General features: G+C 44.5%; 1 protein-coding gene and 1 long non-coding RNA gene across 2 annotated transcripts in view; both read right to left on the bottom strand.

Annotated features, from left to right (window-relative positions):
* Positions 1-202: 202 nt before the first annotated feature.
* Positions 203-1,580, bottom strand: LOC125709186 (uncharacterized). Its single transcript, XR_007382646.1, has 2 exons — positions 338-1,580; positions 203-287 (listed from the first exon to the last, which is right to left on the bottom strand). It is a non-coding gene; the product is annotated as an uncharacterized LOC125709186 (long non-coding RNA).
* A 1,213-nt stretch (positions 1,581-2,793) lies between these two features.
* Positions 2,794-18,586, bottom strand: part of ano8b (anoctamin 8b) — a 38,803-nt gene continuing 23,010 nt past the window's right edge. Inside the window, 15 exon segments of the mRNA XM_048977309.1 lie at positions 2,794-6,247; positions 6,249-6,911; positions 7,480-7,590; positions 8,037-8,168; positions 8,605-8,796; positions 9,014-9,757; positions 11,083-11,157; positions 11,287-11,342; positions 11,892-12,018; positions 13,349-13,501; positions 13,727-13,888; positions 13,977-14,104; positions 14,466-14,582; positions 16,311-16,407; positions 17,482-17,620. Of these exon segments, the coding sequence (XP_048833266.1) occupies positions 6,194-6,247; positions 6,249-6,911; positions 7,480-7,590; positions 8,037-8,168; positions 8,605-8,796; positions 9,014-9,757; positions 11,083-11,157; positions 11,287-11,342; positions 11,892-12,018; positions 13,349-13,501; positions 13,727-13,888; positions 13,977-14,104; positions 14,466-14,582; positions 16,311-16,407; positions 17,482-17,620 (2,950 nt within the window). The 3' untranslated portion in view covers positions 2,794-6,193.

Below are 18,586 nucleotides of genomic sequence, written 5' to 3'. Positions count from 1 at the left end.
TTTCGCTATAAGAAAACAATCCTTATACATTTTAATAAAAAACGTGAACTATATATGTTTGGTGTTTTTTGATTGAGCAAACTCTCGTGTTTTTGTGTGCGTGTCCGATACAACTGTAGTTTGTATCAACTTTTTTTTAGTTTGACCTCCGGGGTGTGTGTTTGTCCGCATGCGCGTGAATAAACATTTACTGAAAAACATATTTATTAAAATAACTAAGACTTTATTCTGTCAAAGTTTTAAAAAATGTGTTTTGATGCATGTCACTAAATGCTGCTTAATAGTACCTAACCGGGGCTGCTCCCCCAGAGACAGTTGCTATGCTGCTTAATAGTACCTAACCGGGGCTGCTCCCCCAGAGACAGTTGCTAGTCCATTTATTCTTTTAAAGACTACTGATTCCAATTTGGTGCCATATGCTTTTATCTTGTAGGCCGTAGGATAGCTCCGTTTCTACCAGCTATAGGCCATGGGCGTCTGGGCTATTATGCTTAAATTCTTTATTAATTAGCGTTGGCTATGTGCTTTATAACACTGCTGATTCAGGTCTCTTGTAGATTTTCTCTTGACCGGTCAGCGCAGTCTCTCTCTCTTGTACATAGAAAAAACAGAGAATACCTATTATTAGAATGTTATTTTTAATTGAATAGCATTTTTATAACAGGAATAAAAGAAATAATATACTTACCGGGTAAGGTCTCGATGAAACTTGTGGTTCTTTGGCTGGTACAAACTTTGGTAAGGCGTTGTGCCTCTAGGAGGAGGAAAAGGCCCCCCGCTCGACGTAATACAATTTAATTGTCTCTGTCACCCCATATCTGCACGGTCATGTATGACAAACAAAACTATAAACAGAATTTACTGGCGGGGAAATTGTCAGACTTGATGTATGACCAGGTGGTACGGCCTTGACGATGCTACTCGTGCCTGTGTAAGAAAATTATCTGTAATTTGGGACGTATGTGAAAACAAAACTTTAAACAGAATTTACTGGAGGGCAAAAGTGTCAGACTCGATGTATGCCCCGCGTGGCCGGGTAGGGGGGCGCCTCGATGGCCAGGTGGCACGGCCCTGCAGAATTTACTGGCGGACAAATTGACAGACTCGATGTATGTCTCGACTTATGACCTTTACAAATTGGCGCCATACGCCGATGTGATACAAACGCTTGCGTGAGGAAAAAACACACGGTCAAAACTAGCGCCGAGCGTTTTTATTGGACGATAGACCCTGCACCTCCTCCTCTCATTCTTTGCTCCAACTTTACCATTTTATCCCACAGTCTCTCACAGTTTCTCTCAGACTCGCGCAGCAGCACGCCTCTCAGCTCTCCCGCATCGCTCTCTCCGAGGATTATCCAAAGCCGTGCGGACCTTTCCGCGCTACCGCACCAGTATGTGAATAAGTCCTTTGCTGATTCTCCGAAGCCCGGGGACCTTACCACGCTACCGCACACCGTACGCTCGCGCTCCATCAGGTAACCCAGCCACGCTCACTCCCGCCCGCGCACCACAAAATAATAATAATAATAACTTATTCAAATAACACACGCTCATAAGCACTCTCATCAATATCATTTTTAAAATAATACACACTCATAAGCACTCTCCTCAATATCATTTTAAAATAATAAACATTTAAAATAAGCATTTAAAATAATAAATAATTAAATCCAAATACCATTGCAGCACTAACACAACCAACCCAGGCCCCCTAAGCCACAATCATTTAAAATAATAAATAAATAATTAAATACAAATACCATTGCAGCAGTTACACAACCAACCCCCCCGGGGAAGAAGACAAAAAAAATATTTAAATAAATAATTAAATCCATATGCTATTGCGTCAGTTACACAACCAAGCTCAACCCACTACAACATAAGCTCCGCCCACTGAACTTTTGAACGTGACCTTTGACCCGACCTGTCAATTTGACAAAAGCGGTATCCTTCCTCTCTCTCCTGTGGTTCTGCCCAACCCTAAGCCTCACATAGCTCGGTTGCATTTTCTGTTGTAAACCATAATGCATGCTTTGCATGTATTTGTTTGTAATAACTTTTTTTTATTATTTCTGGTCTTTTTATAAACAATTCTTTTTGTACTTCTTTGGGTTTAAATATTTCAGCAATAGCTTTGAATAAAATCTAACACTGGTTCTTGTGTATAAAACTTGCACAGTTGTAAACTTTTGGAAGCATGTGTTTGTATATAAAAATGGTAGAAGACGTGCATCTTCTGAGGTGTTTCGTAAGTCATTATTAATGCCATTATCTTTCATTTGTTTAACACTGACGTAACCTGCCAAACAGTCCCTGTTTTCAGTACTTTGACTGTAGAATGTTCTAAGGCTGTGTCTCTCAACCTGATCGTTAAACCCCGGTCAGACCACGTATGTCATTCTTTGTGTGGCGTTCCCCAAGGATCAGGTTGAGAATTACTATTCTAAGGTATAAAATTATACTTTGTGTTAAAATATTTTGTTCAATAAAGAAATATTTTCAGTATTTATGCTTTCTACTTGACATTTCTTAACTGGGTAGATTGGTGGCATAATTATCAGTTCATTAGCCGTGTGGCATTTGGTTGTGGGTTTGGTGAAGTAGCTTTTCATTGGAAGGTTTTTTTTTACTTATATTGTATTTCCCCCACCAAAATGGAAAATAACCAATAACCCATTAGGCAGTCAGTTAATAAAACATTGCCCTTCTGCTCTCTTTCTTCCTGAAATAGCTATGCATCTTAAGATGGTAAGGTGGATCTTATTGGGCAATGAAACATACTCTCTTTTTTTTTAATAGTTTTATTATCTATTTGCAGGTCTTACAAAAATATGACAAAATAAAAGAAATAAATTAATCCCATTTTCAGTATATTTTTCATTAAAAACAAACAAAACAAGTTGTACATTGGAAGAGTACATGATGTCCATTCAAGTGGTGTTTCATGAAGACATTTTTAAATTGAACAGGAAGTTCGTCTCAACGCTGACTTTCCCCCTACATGCCCGATGCCTCAACAGTATTTTCAGTAAATCCGTCATCTATCCCCCAGTCAAGCTAATCTTACGAATAAGATTTATGCAAGTTAAACGTAAACCAAGCGAATCCTACAATGTTTATGTGTTAAGGCTCACACTCACCTGAAACAGACCCCATACCTCAATCAACACTTTCCTTGTTTACGCACAACTTGACAAACATTTGACTACATCACATATGATTTCCATCTTTCTGACCCTAAGAATTCATAATGATATGCTAACAAAATTAAGCTAACTAGTGACGCCAGTTCTGAGACTTGGGTAATGCAGAATGTCAGAGTGCACAAATGAATAGCCAGTTGTTGCTAAACTGAAAATCCGATGCAATAAAATCCTTGTCGCAATAATTGTTGCCGGACAATAACAAATAACTGGTGGATTTTTTGTTCCAATTAACGCTGCACATTCACCGATTATTGCATTGGCACATCTTCATACAGCTAGATGTAAAATTCACAGAATTCACCAATTATTGACACGAAGCTGAATATTATTTAATACTTTCAGTATCGTAGGTACTTCTGCTTTCCCTGTTGGGTTAATTTGAATGCCAGCATTATAACACATTCAGTAGTGGCCAAAATTCTTTTAAAAATACTAGAAGGTAAGACTTCTACGAAGTATCATCAGGTTGTTAACAATTTCAAAATTCCGACAAATGCGGCAATCATTCATTAAGAATACATTGTGTCTAGGGACTTAAAATTAGATCTTCTATTTAAAACTTTACAGGTGTGTTGTTCAGCCTGTATTGGAAGAGCTGCAGGAAGCTAGATCGAGACTCAGAGGGTCCGTATGACCAAGACTGGAACTGGAAACAAACCTTGGTTAGACCATAGCCGAACAGAATATCTAACCTGTAGGCACAGCATTCCACCAATTATTAATTCAGCAGTTTATTGCTCGTCATTAATTTTTTTCAAAAGACTGTGGTCATCAAGAGATCAGGAAGTGCATAGGTAAGCCTTCTGTCTCCCCACATTATCGTAGAGACGACAAAGTGACATTCTGTGTATCTGAAATATTGTGCACATCATTTTGAGGCCCAAATCAAACTAGGCTTGGACAAAACTACGGAAGTGTTTCCTTTAAGGGCTGTCAGAATATCCTGTGGAGGTTTCCTGTAGGGTGATACGGTACAGAATTATTATTTTGGGGCTCCTTCTCTTGGTCAGTTTTATGGAAATGACACACAAGTATGGCTCTGTACTTTAAAAGCCCTGTTTTGGTGCTGCTTTGGCAAATCATTGACTGAAAACAAAAACACAACACAATAAATAAATAAATAAATATAACCCGACATCTATGTATAACTTACACAAATACTAACCGCATTAAGACGCCTTAACTGAAAATCCAATGGATGGATAAAAGTCACAAATTTAGAGAAGTCATGTAGCAATAAAACGGAAATGTCTAGCTTTTGCATATGTCATGAGGCAGGCTGGTGTTTTTCCCCATCACCCCGCATACCGAGAAGCAGGGTCTCAGGGTCTAGTGCAAATGTTTCTCTTTTATTGTTATCTGTTTTCAGCTGTGCGTGGTAATGAAATGTCTCTGCTCTCTGGCCTTCTTCATAAGTCATAGATTAACAATACAACTGAAAAATAATAATAATAATAATAATGAGAAATGACCCAGGTATGTATAGAGACCTTCCTATTCTGCATGTCTAACGCTTGCTCTCTATGAGGCAGGCTGGATGTTTGCTTTGAGTGACCATACAAGAGGGGAATATGAAGACAGAAATAAAATTGTGTTCGGAGATCGGAGAGGGCGGCATGGATGTATCCAGTCACTGACAGTCATTGGGACTTTATTTGGTTAGTGGGGAACTATTACAAAGACGATCAGTAATTGTGGCACTGAGATTAGTTCATTAATGACCAGGCTATCCAGAGAAACAGGAGAAGGTCCTCAGCACGGCGCCTCAGGGTCTTAGTGCCTCTCCGGTTTGTCACAGTAATTATCTTGTCTGAATTGAATATCGATGTGCTACTGGGATGTATCGCATCAGTCAGACTGACATGTAGAGAAAAATCCTTCTCCTCACATGCAAAACAAGCTTTCTCATGCTTGTGGAAGTCAAATTAAATTTTGGAACCAACAGAAAACTGAAATTTGTGGTCAACTAGTGTCATAATTAGGCTTCAGTCCAGCTTTGTATGAAATGACGACTTTGACATCAGTTACACCACAGCTAGTCATTACTAGCCGATTCCGTAGGCTAGCCTGCTAGCCACAATACAAAACAATTCCAAGGCTATGTCCAAATCACTGCCAGTTTCCATGACAACTGTATCAATAACCATTTCTAATTAAGTAAATATTTGTAGTTTAACCCAAACTATCTTCTCTATGCACAGTCCAGCTAGTAAAGAGTTACGGCTGGAGAGAATGGTACCCTGTACAGCACAAGCGGGATATCGGAGAAAACAGACCATACTTTTAATATTGCTGTTGGATATGAGGAGATATATAAAACAATGTGAGTAGTTCAGTGAGGAAATAAATATTTAGTAAAAAATAACCAAAAGAAAAGTGGACGAGTTATAAATTTGTCTGCAAAACTAAAACAAAAAAAAGAAACTGAACCACTGAATAACAACCTATGAGCAAATTTAACAGCTTGGCGGAATAAAAATAGTATCGAGGCCTTGGACTAGTCACAGTTAGTATTTATGCTGATTCATCTCAATGGTAGAAGTTTCTGATGTCCATCTGAGCAGGTTCAGGAAGTTCTCTGTATGGTTTGGGAGATGCCAGATCTGTAGCTCAAACCAGATTTCTGTCCAATCAGACTGTGAATCTCAGTGGCAATCCACTGATAGGTGCTTACAATTTTTAGACTACAGAATAAATAAAGGACAGTGCAGTTCTCTTTTTGGAAAAAAAAAGGCTAAAAAAGGATAAGAAACGCAGGTCATGCATTCCTGTATGTATTGCAGAAGGGGGGGGGGGCTGGCGTGTGGCGGAGCGGGAAATGAGTCTCTTTTCATCCTCTCTGATATCCAAATCTGTGTTCAAGCACAAACGGACCCACGAGTCTGTTAGAAAGTGAGCCATCTTCCAGACGTCATGGTGCACAGGAACGAGGCTTGGCATTCTTCCTTGGTCATAGCCTTTGATTTGATTGTTTGCTTTTGAGGGTCAGATCTTGGGCCCCGGAAGCTCGGGGTCCGGCGTGTGTCCGTTCTCCCCCCCCCTCGCTGCCGGGTGAGGGTATTTCCTCAGGCACTCCGTTCAGGTCTGACCTGGTAGGCTGCTTGTCCTGGGACTGGGGGGCATCTCCAGGCTTGGCCTGCTGAGTTCCGTTTACACAGCCGCCCCCTTCAGACTTACCAAAGTTAAACAGTTTCCCAGGGTTGAAGGACTTACTGGGGGACTGAGATTTCTCCAGATTCGCGGCGGCACCGGAGGAAGCCGCTGAGGCCGCCGCCGCCGCCGCTGCCGCTGCTGCCGCTGCTTCCTTCTTGTTCTCGGGCGACTTCAGGAACTTGAAACTGAGGAACCCTGGGAGTTTGGGTTCACTGCCGGTCGGGGACTGCGGGGACCGGGCCGTTCCAGAGGAAAACTTGCTCTGCAGTGGGATGATCTGCTTGAGCTTCATGACATTATTGTTGGCCAGCAGTGAGCTCGGCCTCTTGGGCTTGTCACCCGTGCTGCCGCCGCCCCCCCCACCGGAACGCAGCTTGCCCCCATGGCTCTTGTCATGGTGATGGTCGCCCCCGCCGGCAGAGTCGCCCTTGCCCTCCTCACGTTCCCGCTCCCTCCGGGCCTGATACTCCGCCTGCCTCTGCCGCTCCTCCTCCTCGCGCTTCCGCCGCTGCTGCTGTTGGTAGTGCTGTTGGGCCTGTCGTTCATGTTTCTGCGGACAGAATGCAAACAGCATCTCGCTGGACACTCTGAAGGTCACACAGCAGAGTCAGCAGAGAGTCACAGCCTCTGCCTCGCAGATACCTAACAGAGATGGAGCCTCAGAGGCCAGCTGGGAGCCCTCTCAACATCAGCCTTCTTCACAATAATAGAACAAACCAAGCTGTGTTATCGTGGAACTCTTAGGCATAGCTGGTGGACGATAAAGCCAAGGAAAATTATGATCATTCCACTGGGAGAGCAGACATGGCTGATTAAACATTCAATAGTTGAACTCTCTTCGATGTTGTCTGCCCTGTTAAATATACTGCATTAAAACTTGGAACTTCCTGTACCTATAATACCATCTACATCACAAGCAACTCTCCAAAACACACACTTCAGGATTCCCTGCATTTCATAGATTTCATTGCGCTTTATCAATAACCTAGAAGTTTTGGGTTACAGTCAACCTAGAAAAAAATGTAAACAAACAAAAGAACTGTGTTATATACATCATACACCAATAATGACGGAAGGGGTAAGCGGTCTATTATCCTACAGACAAAAGTCACAGTTACCTTGAAGGCTTCCCTGCGTTGGTACTCGAGTTTGGCCATCTCATCTGCCACCCAGCTGGGGATATCGGGGATGGCCACGTGGATTACGTACTTCAGGAGAATGGCGAAGTGCTGAGGACAGGCAGGGAGAAGGCGGACAGAAATAAGCAATGATTATGTGAGTCTGAGAGAAATTTATAAACAGGATACACATGCCAGTACTTCGATTTTTGTAGCGAAGTTTGTATATTTAAGTGACCATTCATGTATATGTTCTAATACAAATAATCTTAAGTACAAATGACAAGAGAGTGAAGCTTGTTTATTTATTTACAAGATGCTTTTATCCAAAGTGATGCACAGGATCAGCCTGTTCCTGGAGCCATTGAGGTTAATGACCCAACTCAGGAGCCCAATGGAGAAATGACTTCAAACCGGTAACCTTCCGCTTATTGTAAGAAACATCTTAGAATATGCTCTGGAATACTTCCACCATTGTCCAGGAATTTGAACAGTCATGATGAGAAAGTCTAGCCAACAATGCAGGATGAGTGGAACCTGTGGCGAAATGCTCGAACCTCCAAGATGACGACGGATATGATGGCCGTCTCAGGACTGAGCCAGGGGAAGAGGCGCTGCAGCTGGCCGCACTGGCCAATCAGGTAGCAGTTAACGATGATGGCAATCAAGCCCATAACCTCCATAACCGTCTGGAAAGAAAAGCCAATGCGAGAAGCTCAACGGGCGCAGCAAAAACCGAAAGCAAAATTAATTAAAGCTATCAGTCCCTGCTATGTACGTCCTTCTAAACACCTTCTCCAGTGCAGTGCTGCAGGCCTGCATGCCAGTCTGTCACAAACACACCCACATTAAGTGAAATTCAAAGAGCCCAGTTCTCCTGACTGTGTATTTGGACTGTGGGTAGAAGTGAAGTAAACACATTCATTTACTGAAGCATGTAGCTAAGAATATGGCACATGCATAGATTGCATTTATGGATTGCATTTTATATAGCGCATTTTCTACTGCTACGAGCACTCAAAGCGCTTTACAATTTTTGCCTCCCATTCACCCATCCACGCACCGTTGGCGGAGGCTGCCGTGCAAGGCTTGAATATCCAGGCTGCAATATGAATTCAGACTAACCTGCCACTGGCCGATAGCCTCCACTCTCAGGCCAAACGGCCTCTGCAGGCTGGTGCAGAGCTTGAAGGCGTCACTGCGGATCTCGATGATGTTGTTGATGAGGGCACACATGGCCGCTAACGGGAAGGCGGAGGAAAAGAGCACCACGTAGCCAAACTGGATGAACATCTCTTGGTAGTCCTGGAAGGTGTCCTAAATGAGGGAAACACGGCGGAAGAAGCAGCAGATTAAACCGCGCATTCAACTGCAGCACTGCAATGCAACAGATTTAACAACAGAATCAAAAGCTCTTGCATCGTTACCATAACTACGTTGCCCACTGAGTAGAAATAAATGTGTCTGATAATGCAGACACAATTAAATGTATGCGTGTAACAGGTTTCAGAGAAAATAGCTGAACGACAATCACCTCGTACGTCTGCATGCAGCTTTCTATTTCAGCCTGAGTGAGTGTCGTGGGTTCGTTCTCTTCTGGGGGGTCGATCCAGGAGTCCCTCTTGGTCTTGCTATCCTCCCGCTCTAGACTTCGGCCCCTCCGCCGGTGCCGGACAGAGACGGGGCACTCTGGGCCAGCAGCAAGCGGGCCGGTTAAGGCCTCTCCGGAAATGTCTTTCACCTCAGGGATTCCGTTGTCATCGTCATCGTCACACATCTCAAAGATGGAGGCAGGATCCATGCCTTTCTCCACCATGGTGGGGCTTCCTTCCTCCAGGAAGGTATCCTCCACTGGAGCAACTACAGAGCCAGGCTTGCGCTCGACCTTCTCGATGAAGCTGACCTTTCGCAGCTTTAGTCCACAATCAATCAGGCTCTCCTCCTCATTATCCTCCTCATTGTGTCTTAAGCTCTCCTCATCTTCCTCTTCCTCTGGTACCCCACAGCCCCCGTTAAGACACTTCTTCTCTCTCCGCTCTGTCTGGCCGATCCCAGGCCTTGTGCCTCTCAGCCCCGGGCCCTGCACGGCTTGTTCGGTGGGAGAGACTTGTGCTTTTCCTGCAGCCAGGCGTCCGTATTTCAGCAGCGCAGACAGCAGAAGGTTCCACACAGTCCTAAATGTCAGCTCGCCTAACTTGTGGCGTTCATATAGATAAGGCTGAAGGACTTCCTTCGCGTTCTGCAGGAACTGACGGATGATGAGCAGGGTAGCGAGCATCTGGAAGGGAAATCACACAATAAATCACTCAGGGTTTCTTGACACCTGCAACAGCTTCTCAGCTCAATATACAGTAATGACAGTAAAGAAACTTACTTCCATGACAACAACTGCAGCAAACATTCACAACCTATTATCCATTCAGAAAAAATCAAAGGATGCATCACCGCTCGCTCGGAGTTATAGAGCTGACACTGCCCATTAATTTTTCAGTCTGCTGTATATCAGAGTGCACAGTCGTTGGAAATACTGAAGTGTTATTTTCAAAGAATAGAATGTTTTGAAGTCACAATACAAAAAGCCCTGTTCACTGTTAATGAACTGAAGACATCCATAGGAGAATCTATGGAAAATTACTTCAGATGATGGCAGAAGACCACTACATATTCAAGAAGGTAAATCATAGTTCTGAAATTCACTATAGCAAAGAAAAAAGTTGAATATACCTACCGCTACCCCTAATATACCTACACCTACCCCTAATATACCTACCCCTATCCCTAATATACCTACACCTACCCCTAATATACCTACCGCTACCCCTAATATACCTACACCTACCCCTAATATACCTACCCCTATCCCTAATATACCTACACCTACCCCTAATATACCTACCGCTACCCCTAATATACCTACACCTACCCCTAATATACCTACCCCTATCCCTAATATACCTACACCTACCCCTAATATACCTACCCCTATCCCTAATATACCTACCCCTACCCCTAATATACCTACCCCTTCTCTCTGTCTCTGAATGTTTGTAACTGCTTTCATTATAGTAGCCTAAGAGTCAGGGAACATGAGCAATAGAGCAGATGGACAGACATGTGGAGAGCAGGAATTTGATGACTGATGACATTATGCATGGGTGTGCATAGGGGCCCGGTCTGGCCCGGCCTAATGGGTGTACTTTGGATTTGTAAGTATTCTGGACCATTTGAGGGATCAGCAGCAGCTTTGGCCGCCAGAGAGGTGGATGGATGGACAGAGAGGAGGGGGAGAAAATGACAACAAGTGAAGGCAAATGAAGCAGCGAAACTGCAGAGGTCAGAGGGGTTCAGGGCAGCGAGAGCTGTGGCGCTAAGAGGCTCCCGACCCCCCGATCCCCGGCCTCCCGACCCCCCGATCCCCGGCCTCCCGACCCCCCGATCCCCGGCCTCCCGACCCCCCGATCCCCGGCCTCCCGACCCCCCGATCCCCGGCCTCCCGACCCCCCGATCCCCGGCCTCCCGACCCCCCGATCCCCGGCCTCCCGACCCCCCGGCCTCCCGACCCCCCAACCTTGGCCCAGCAGGACGAGCCGCAGGTCTGCTCACCTCTTTCAGACGCTCCATGTCTTTGAGGTAGAATCCGATGTAGAAAAGGCTGAGATAAGAATTTACAAACTGAAACTGCATAAGAACGAGCACAATGTCAGACATTCTCACTCTGGAGTTTGGAGTGACGTGAATTATGTGCCTACATCACATCTATCAGGATGCATTTCTATTCATAACATATTTTATTATTTTGCAACTTACAAGAACCATTTTAATGATGAGATGTTTCTCGTAGGCACTCTGGAGTCTGTAGTTTTCTGGCGGAAAAAAAATATACAAGAGTCAAAATATAATACATCTTCCATCCATCCATCCATCCATCCGTCCGTCCATCCATCCTGAATAACCGATCCTCTGCTGGTGAACCTGAGCCCTATCCAGGAGGCACTGGGCGGGGGGACTGTCCCTCGTAGGGCTTGCACACAGTTTACACAGAGAGGAACACGCCACACACACAGATGCAGAGGGGGGAGCTGAATATGGGGGGCTACGGGCCAAACCATTAACCACCACGGTTATACGGCAGGCACTGTACAAGCTGCAGCTCAGCGAGTAGAGCACTGTACTAACAATACAAAGGCAGTGGGTTAAAAAAGATTAACCTTTTCTGTAAATTATTTTGGACAAAAGCACAAGTTAATTTTAACGCAAATGAAGAACAGATTCACTTTTGTTCACTGCTTCAATGCATGAAATAGATAACCGTCCCAAAGAGCCCAATAGTATGGCAGCGAATACTAAGCCTGCCCAGCAGTGCAGAAGCCAAGGCCTGACATCTAACTCTGACGCCAGTCCACATCACTCACCCATGTCATTCAGCCAGCAGGCGATCTTCCTGTACACCTCGTCACATGCTGTCACAGTGATGGCCAGCATGATCTTGGGCACAAACCTGACCACACGGGGCAATTCTTTGATCCCCATGACAAACTCCTATAAACCAAGAAGCATCAGTAAAACCTACTTTGGCTGCACACAGACACCGCATACATCTTATATCTTAAGGTTTCCTTTTATTATAATCCTTGCTTACAGACGATAGCTTCATATGGAGGCCCTTACGCGTCATGGTAGAAAAAAATATTATCTGTTAGTAATTCATGCTCTTGAATGCGTGGTTATAATTCGTGCACCCCAGTGAGTAATTTGTTTTCCTTCAAGAGTAACTGAATTGGTAACTCACAAATTAGTAAATCAAGATAATAAGAATTATTAACTCGAAAAGCACAAATTACTACAAGATAATATTTGTTCTACTATGACACCCAAGGGGCTCTGTAGTTTTATATATGGGTAGAGACAGAAACAAAACACACGTATCGTGATTTGCACTTTGCATACTGTGCTGTTGTACATTTTTATAGTATTATTAGAGTAATACCATTACTATATCACTTTAGCAAAGACATTTCCTTTCTGGTCCTTCACACCTCTTCGTGGCTGCATCCCTCTCACAAGCACCGTGATATTACACCACCCGCCCTTACTGCATCGAGCCTCCCGCCCTCCATCGACTTAAACCAGCTGCAGTCAGAGCAGCACGCATTCCGGAACATTGCTGCATTCTATTTGAACTGGGAAGTCGGAATTTCCAAATTCCTAGTCAGAAATTTCAACTGGGATGCCCTCTGAAGTCATAATTCCGACTCGGAGCGCCAGAGGAACCTCTGCAGGCCCAACCTCAGAATCCAAGATGGCTGCCCGCTTCATTAGCAGAAGTGAGCGCTGTTTATTAGCACTTATGTCTTACTGATTTGTGTCTAAATAAATTTGTTTACACACGGTACTGTCTACCTGCTATCTGTGGAGATGTTGCTACGGGGTTTGTATGTGCAAAATACCGCATAATGTATTGTTAACAACTGATATTGCTAACAATGGCTATCAGTGAACCTGAACAGGATTGGGGCCTGTTTCAGAAAGCAGGATTTCTTGCTTAGGGTTAGGGTTTGGGTTAAGGTTAAGATTAGGGTTAGGGTTGCTGAGCCGGATAACTTGTCGGACGTAAGGTCGTCTGGGCTAAGGGGTACCTTCAACCTGACAAGTTATCTGGCTCAGCAAGAAATCCTGCCTTTCCAGATCAGTCCCTGGTATTGCTAAGTGGCTTTTCGACTTGCTGTCCTGGAACACAGTTAATTTGGGTGTGATGTCATTCCCAGCTGTGACTCCAGAGGTAAATGGAATGCAGCTTATGAAGACGCTTTATACGCCCCAGTGTGGGGAGGGGGGAGAGACAGAGCTAGATGAGGGGCTGTCAGCAGACCTGCAGCTCGAAGCAGATGAGCATAGCCAGGAAGACGAAACAAAGGCAGAGGATGCAGATGGGCAGGCTGACCAGACAGCGGAAGGCCCTCCGCTTCCAGGGCGGGTAGTACGTCTCTTCACAGCCCGTCACTGGACTGCACCGCTTCACACCCTGAGATACACACACAACACCACAGTGAAGGACCTTCCTAAGGTGCTCTGCACCCCACGACAGGCAGAAATATTAAATTTTAACTATTTGTCTGAATATGTACAAGAACTATTTAACACCAAACTCACTCAACCACGTACGCTGACTTTCGACCACTTTCCTGACGTACACTTTCGGTTCCATTTTAGTCCTCTAGGGGGCGTTTGTTCAGCTGGGCGCACTCACCCTAAACTGAGGCCGGGGCTCCTCTATTGACTCAGAAGGCGTGTCCAGCGTCCCCCACTTGTACGCTAGCTCCGCCCCCCGGCGCTTCCACCTTTCCAGGAAGAGGGTGGCCCACACCACGTTGAAAAGAGCAAACACCACGCAGCAGATGTCCCGGCTCGTCTGGAAAACGCACAGCGTGGCCTGTTTCGCCGCCAGTTCCCAAAATGCAACAGTAAAACAGAAGATGCATCACAGCAGCTCCCCCCACCTGGTCCGACTCGGTGAGCATCCATAAGACAAAGCCAATGACTGCGGGATACAGCATGGAGGTGGTGTAGAATCCCAGCCAGGCGAAGTACATGGCGATCTTGACACCGAAGTAATCACAGATATCATCTGGCAGAGGCCGAGAGGAAAACGCAATTGAACATGCGAATAAAATACTGATTAGTGATGCATCATTCTATGCATTAGAGCATATAGTACTATAAAGCAATAAAAACTGTTAACTTTTTCACCAATTACATTCCTTTGGGTTGATACTGTCTTTTTTTTTGTTATGAATACATGTTCAGTACAGTGATTAGCTCCATAAGCGGCTGTTTGTTTTGCTGAGAGGCAGGAGGTGATACACGCATATCTGGTGTGGAGTCAAACACAGCAGTTTGTGCTGGTAGCAGCGGCTGTAAATGATACGGGAAATAAGTAGAATTTGCATCTGCCGGGTAGTACTGGTGACAGCCTGAGGATGACTGACCCAAGGGCTGTTTCTCACAAACAGCCTGGACCCAGGACTTCATCAGCTGACTGAGGATCCTTTGTTCATGAAGAGGGAAGACCTGCTGGACTACTCCTCTGGCACTCAGCTCCGGGACTGGAAGACACGCGCACACACACACGCAGACATGCGCACACGCACACGCAGACACACGCGCACGCAGACACACACATACAGCCACAGGTCAGAGAGTTCTGTGAGGTTGTCACTGAAATCAGTAGCAGCACTTGCTATTACTTGATAACACATTATTGTACTTGATTGGCTCACGTCTCAGAGACGCATACATGAAAGTGAGCAGCCTCACAACATTTCACATCTCTCCTACTGTGCAGTGCATTTCAGAACCCTATCCCCAATGAATGAATCTTACTGGTGTACTATACTAGTAAAATGTTAAATTTATGATATGATGATGAAAATTATTTCAGTCTTCTTTAATCCTAAATTTCCCTAACCCTAACCCTGCAATGCCGACACCTACTAGGCCTAGTCCTACAGCACGATATTCACAATTAATCACAACATTTTCAAGATGTTTTTTTTTTTCATTTCAGGTTTAGATGTTTCAAGTGAAATATTTCAATCTTAAGATTGTTGCTTTAGTAGGATTTAAGGATTTAGGAATTAATAGATTTAGAGCTTCCTGTAACCTCAGCGTCAGTTTGGTGAAATGTCCCCACAGTGTAACAGTAGGGTTAGTCTGTCTATGACATTATGCCCCAGGAAGTGACATCATACACTGTGGGAAAACGACAGCACAGAGATCAGTAAGTATTAGTGATGGGTTTCATCAGCTTTGCTCTGTTCCATGGATTAGTCTGTCTCACTCCACCATATTCCACCCTGATAGGGGGAATTAACTTCGTTATATAATACCAACATTTCAAGAGATTCTTGAAAAATCTCAGATATCAAAATGAGCTTTTCACACTTAGAGCAATTTGTGACTCCTGGTGGAGGAATCGCTACCCTGAGCTCTTCATTCCACCCTGATAACAACATTCCATTTGTTTTTTTCTTTAAAAATGTAACCAACCTTTTACCAGCGTGTTATGACATATTCAACAGGGGCAGGAAAACTACACGGCATAATCGGAAAGACCCACACACCTTACGATCATTAAGGAAATCAAGTTCAGAGCTAACATCATAACACTGGATCTCCTGCATTACATTCATGGTCTCATGGCCCCAGCTTCTGTTCTCCTATGATCACGTCCTCCTCATGTACCGTTTACAGCTACATCTGCAGTGTTTCTCAGTCGCCTAACTCGAAGGGATCAGGAAATCATGCACATTTCCCCCCCTGGGAAGATGTTTTGGGATTTGTTTGTTTTCCGATTCTCCCGGAAAAAATCCACGAATCACCTAAGGACACTTTGTAAAATACGCACTTATAGAAGTGCGCTGTACTTAATTAAGTTTGACTGCTGATGCCGTTCCAAACCCCTGCTGATAATCGATCAGTGGGCAGGTGGGTGGTTCTACACGGACCATCGATTCATTCTATTTCAAAACGTCATGCAGGTGTGGGTTTTGGAAGCTACGTTAATGTACTAATACAGTTTGTTGTAGAGGTTCAACTTGTATCACGTGATATTAACTATCTCATAATTTATTATTAATGTTATACATTGCTACATTATCTTATACACATCTTAGCGTGTTACATTTGCTTGTTTGGTATCACCTATGCACATTCACAAACAAAATGATGAGCCATCAACACCCAGCTTTGGACCTGAAGTTAAACATGAGACATCTCAGTCTAAGGTGTCTACCAAACGGGCATTTCTGTTGTAATGCAAGGGAAGGGCTTACTGATTGGCTGTCCTTCAAGAAAATGGATGTTATGAAGAACCTCTCCTTGTTTTGCTCTCAAGTTGTCCAGCCAGTATTTAATGATGCTTTGACGCTCCTACAGAAAGACAAGGTGACCAACATGGACAGACACGTTATAGTCATATCCCTGGCTTGCACTGAGATCCGGACATTGAAGAGTGTGCAGCCAGGACGACGCAAATGTGATGTAGCACAGACTGAACAAAGCCCTACAACTGTTCCTTTGGAATTTGGCACCATTCTTACATGCAGGATCCATCTCATCAGACTTCATTACGCCGGCCTGGCACGGCTGCACCAAATGTGCCGCAGATCATTACAACACCGACGGAACATTTTAACCGGGAAACCTGGAATCGAGGCCATCAATGTGCCTCCATCAGCAGGGACTGAGGAAAAACTCATTCACGTTCCTCCATATTCACAGGCCTACTTCCTATTGATCACTCAACAATGGCCTTACTGAGGTAATGTCCATGTGATACTGGTGAGCTCCGGTATCATAATTGTGAAGATTTTTTTGTTTCAATATTACAGAAAAAAACTTTTTGGAGAAATATTTCTATATATGACACTGATAACTGGAAACACACTGAGTGGCCAGTTCATTATGTACCGCAGCACAGCAGGTAGAAGGACAGAAGCGTTACACGGTTGGAGAAGCTGTGTATTTTCAGCTCCCGTTCTGCACAGCCCTGTTGTGCTGACCTGTTATTTCTAGACTTGTGGCCTTCCTGTTACCTGTAACGAGTGTGGCCATTCTGCCCTGACCTCTCTCCTTAATGAGGTGTCTTCAGCCACACACCTACTGCTGACTCCTGCTCTCTATTGTTTATTGCACTGTCGCCTGTAAACTGCAGACAGCGTGGTGCAGGAAAATCCCAAGAGGACGGCTGCTTCTACGACTCTGACCCCTCCATGTCTCAAACCAATTAATCATGCCACGTTTAAAATAATTTAGATAATGCGTTCTAGCTGTTGTAATGCTGTTCTAATGCAGGAAATTAATCTGTTGACCTTGTCTGCGGGTGCTTGCGTTAATGGACCGGGGTACCTAATCTAGTCAGGATATATCCGCGATCGTGTCGGTGCCTGTTGGCTGTGTGACACTGTGGGTGAAATGCTGTGGATTTCATTCCGAAAAGCTGACCTGTGATGTGAAGAAGCACAGCTCGCTCTCGACGTTCTCATAGATGTAGTCTTCCTCGCAGGAGAAGGTGCGAGTGCCACCGCCGAACTCGGGCTTCACTGCTTTGCGCAAACCCATTTCCTCTGCCCCGCGCAACAGGCTGCAAGGAGGAGCATTAGCAGGTGAAGGGAGCAAATACGAGCAGCTTCAGGTGGCCACGCTTACTGCTGCGGGCCGACAGAGGCTCCCGATATGCTTTGGTGTTCGGCAAGCAGGACAGAGAACAGCGGCTTGTCATTCCGCTGAGGCATTTGTCAGCTTCAACATTTTTGTTAAAACTGACCCGATTTTTATTGTCATTATTATTATTAGTACTAATATTAATACTAATACATTTAAAAAGATATTCATTTACGTGTCGCTGTTGAGAGACACATCTAGCCAGAATGTTTAGATGGTAAGTGTTCCTGAGGCTCCCAGCACTGGGGAAACATTAGCGAGCAGAGTTTCACTCTGCCGTATGATTTGTTAAAACTAATTAAAAGAAATGTCAAATGACTAAGTAAGCCAGTAAAACACGTTTATAGAACTACAGATGTAGGTTACAATTCAGCTACGGAAGGACTGACCTCTGACCTTTTCCCTCCCCTTTCCAACAGCCTGTTGTGACTGATGTGTCTGTAACACTCTCTGCCATCCTGGCTTTTCAGCAATAATAATTAATTACACAGAGAGTGATTAATTATATTCAGGGGAATGTTGTTCACACTGAAGGGGCCGGGCCATCCACGTTCTTGGGCACATTACGGATTATCTGAGTATAAAAGATAACTAATCTGAACTGAATGATTATTAAAAACATATCCACTTATTCAACTTCAAAGCACTTATGCAGGTCATTTTTGCGTATCCCAAAAAAGTACCGATTAAGGGACACCCCCCCCCCCCCCCCCCCCCCCGAACGGGATGCCAATCCGTCGCAGGGGACACACTCACACACGAACTGCAGGCAGTTCAGAGACGACAGGCAGCTCATCCGCATATTTTTGGACCTCAGGAGGATTCCCAGAATACCCCAGAGGAGACCCGTGCAACACGATCAGGAAATGCAAGACCCTGTCACCAT

This window comes from Brienomyrus brachyistius, chromosome 15 (genome assembly GCF_023856365.1).
Source record: "Brienomyrus brachyistius isolate T26 chromosome 15, BBRACH_0.4, whole genome shotgun sequence".
NCBI classification, from domain to species: domain Eukaryota; kingdom Metazoa; phylum Chordata; class Actinopteri; order Osteoglossiformes; family Mormyridae; genus Brienomyrus; species Brienomyrus brachyistius.
This window is presented reverse-complemented; position numbering and strand designations above follow the sequence as displayed.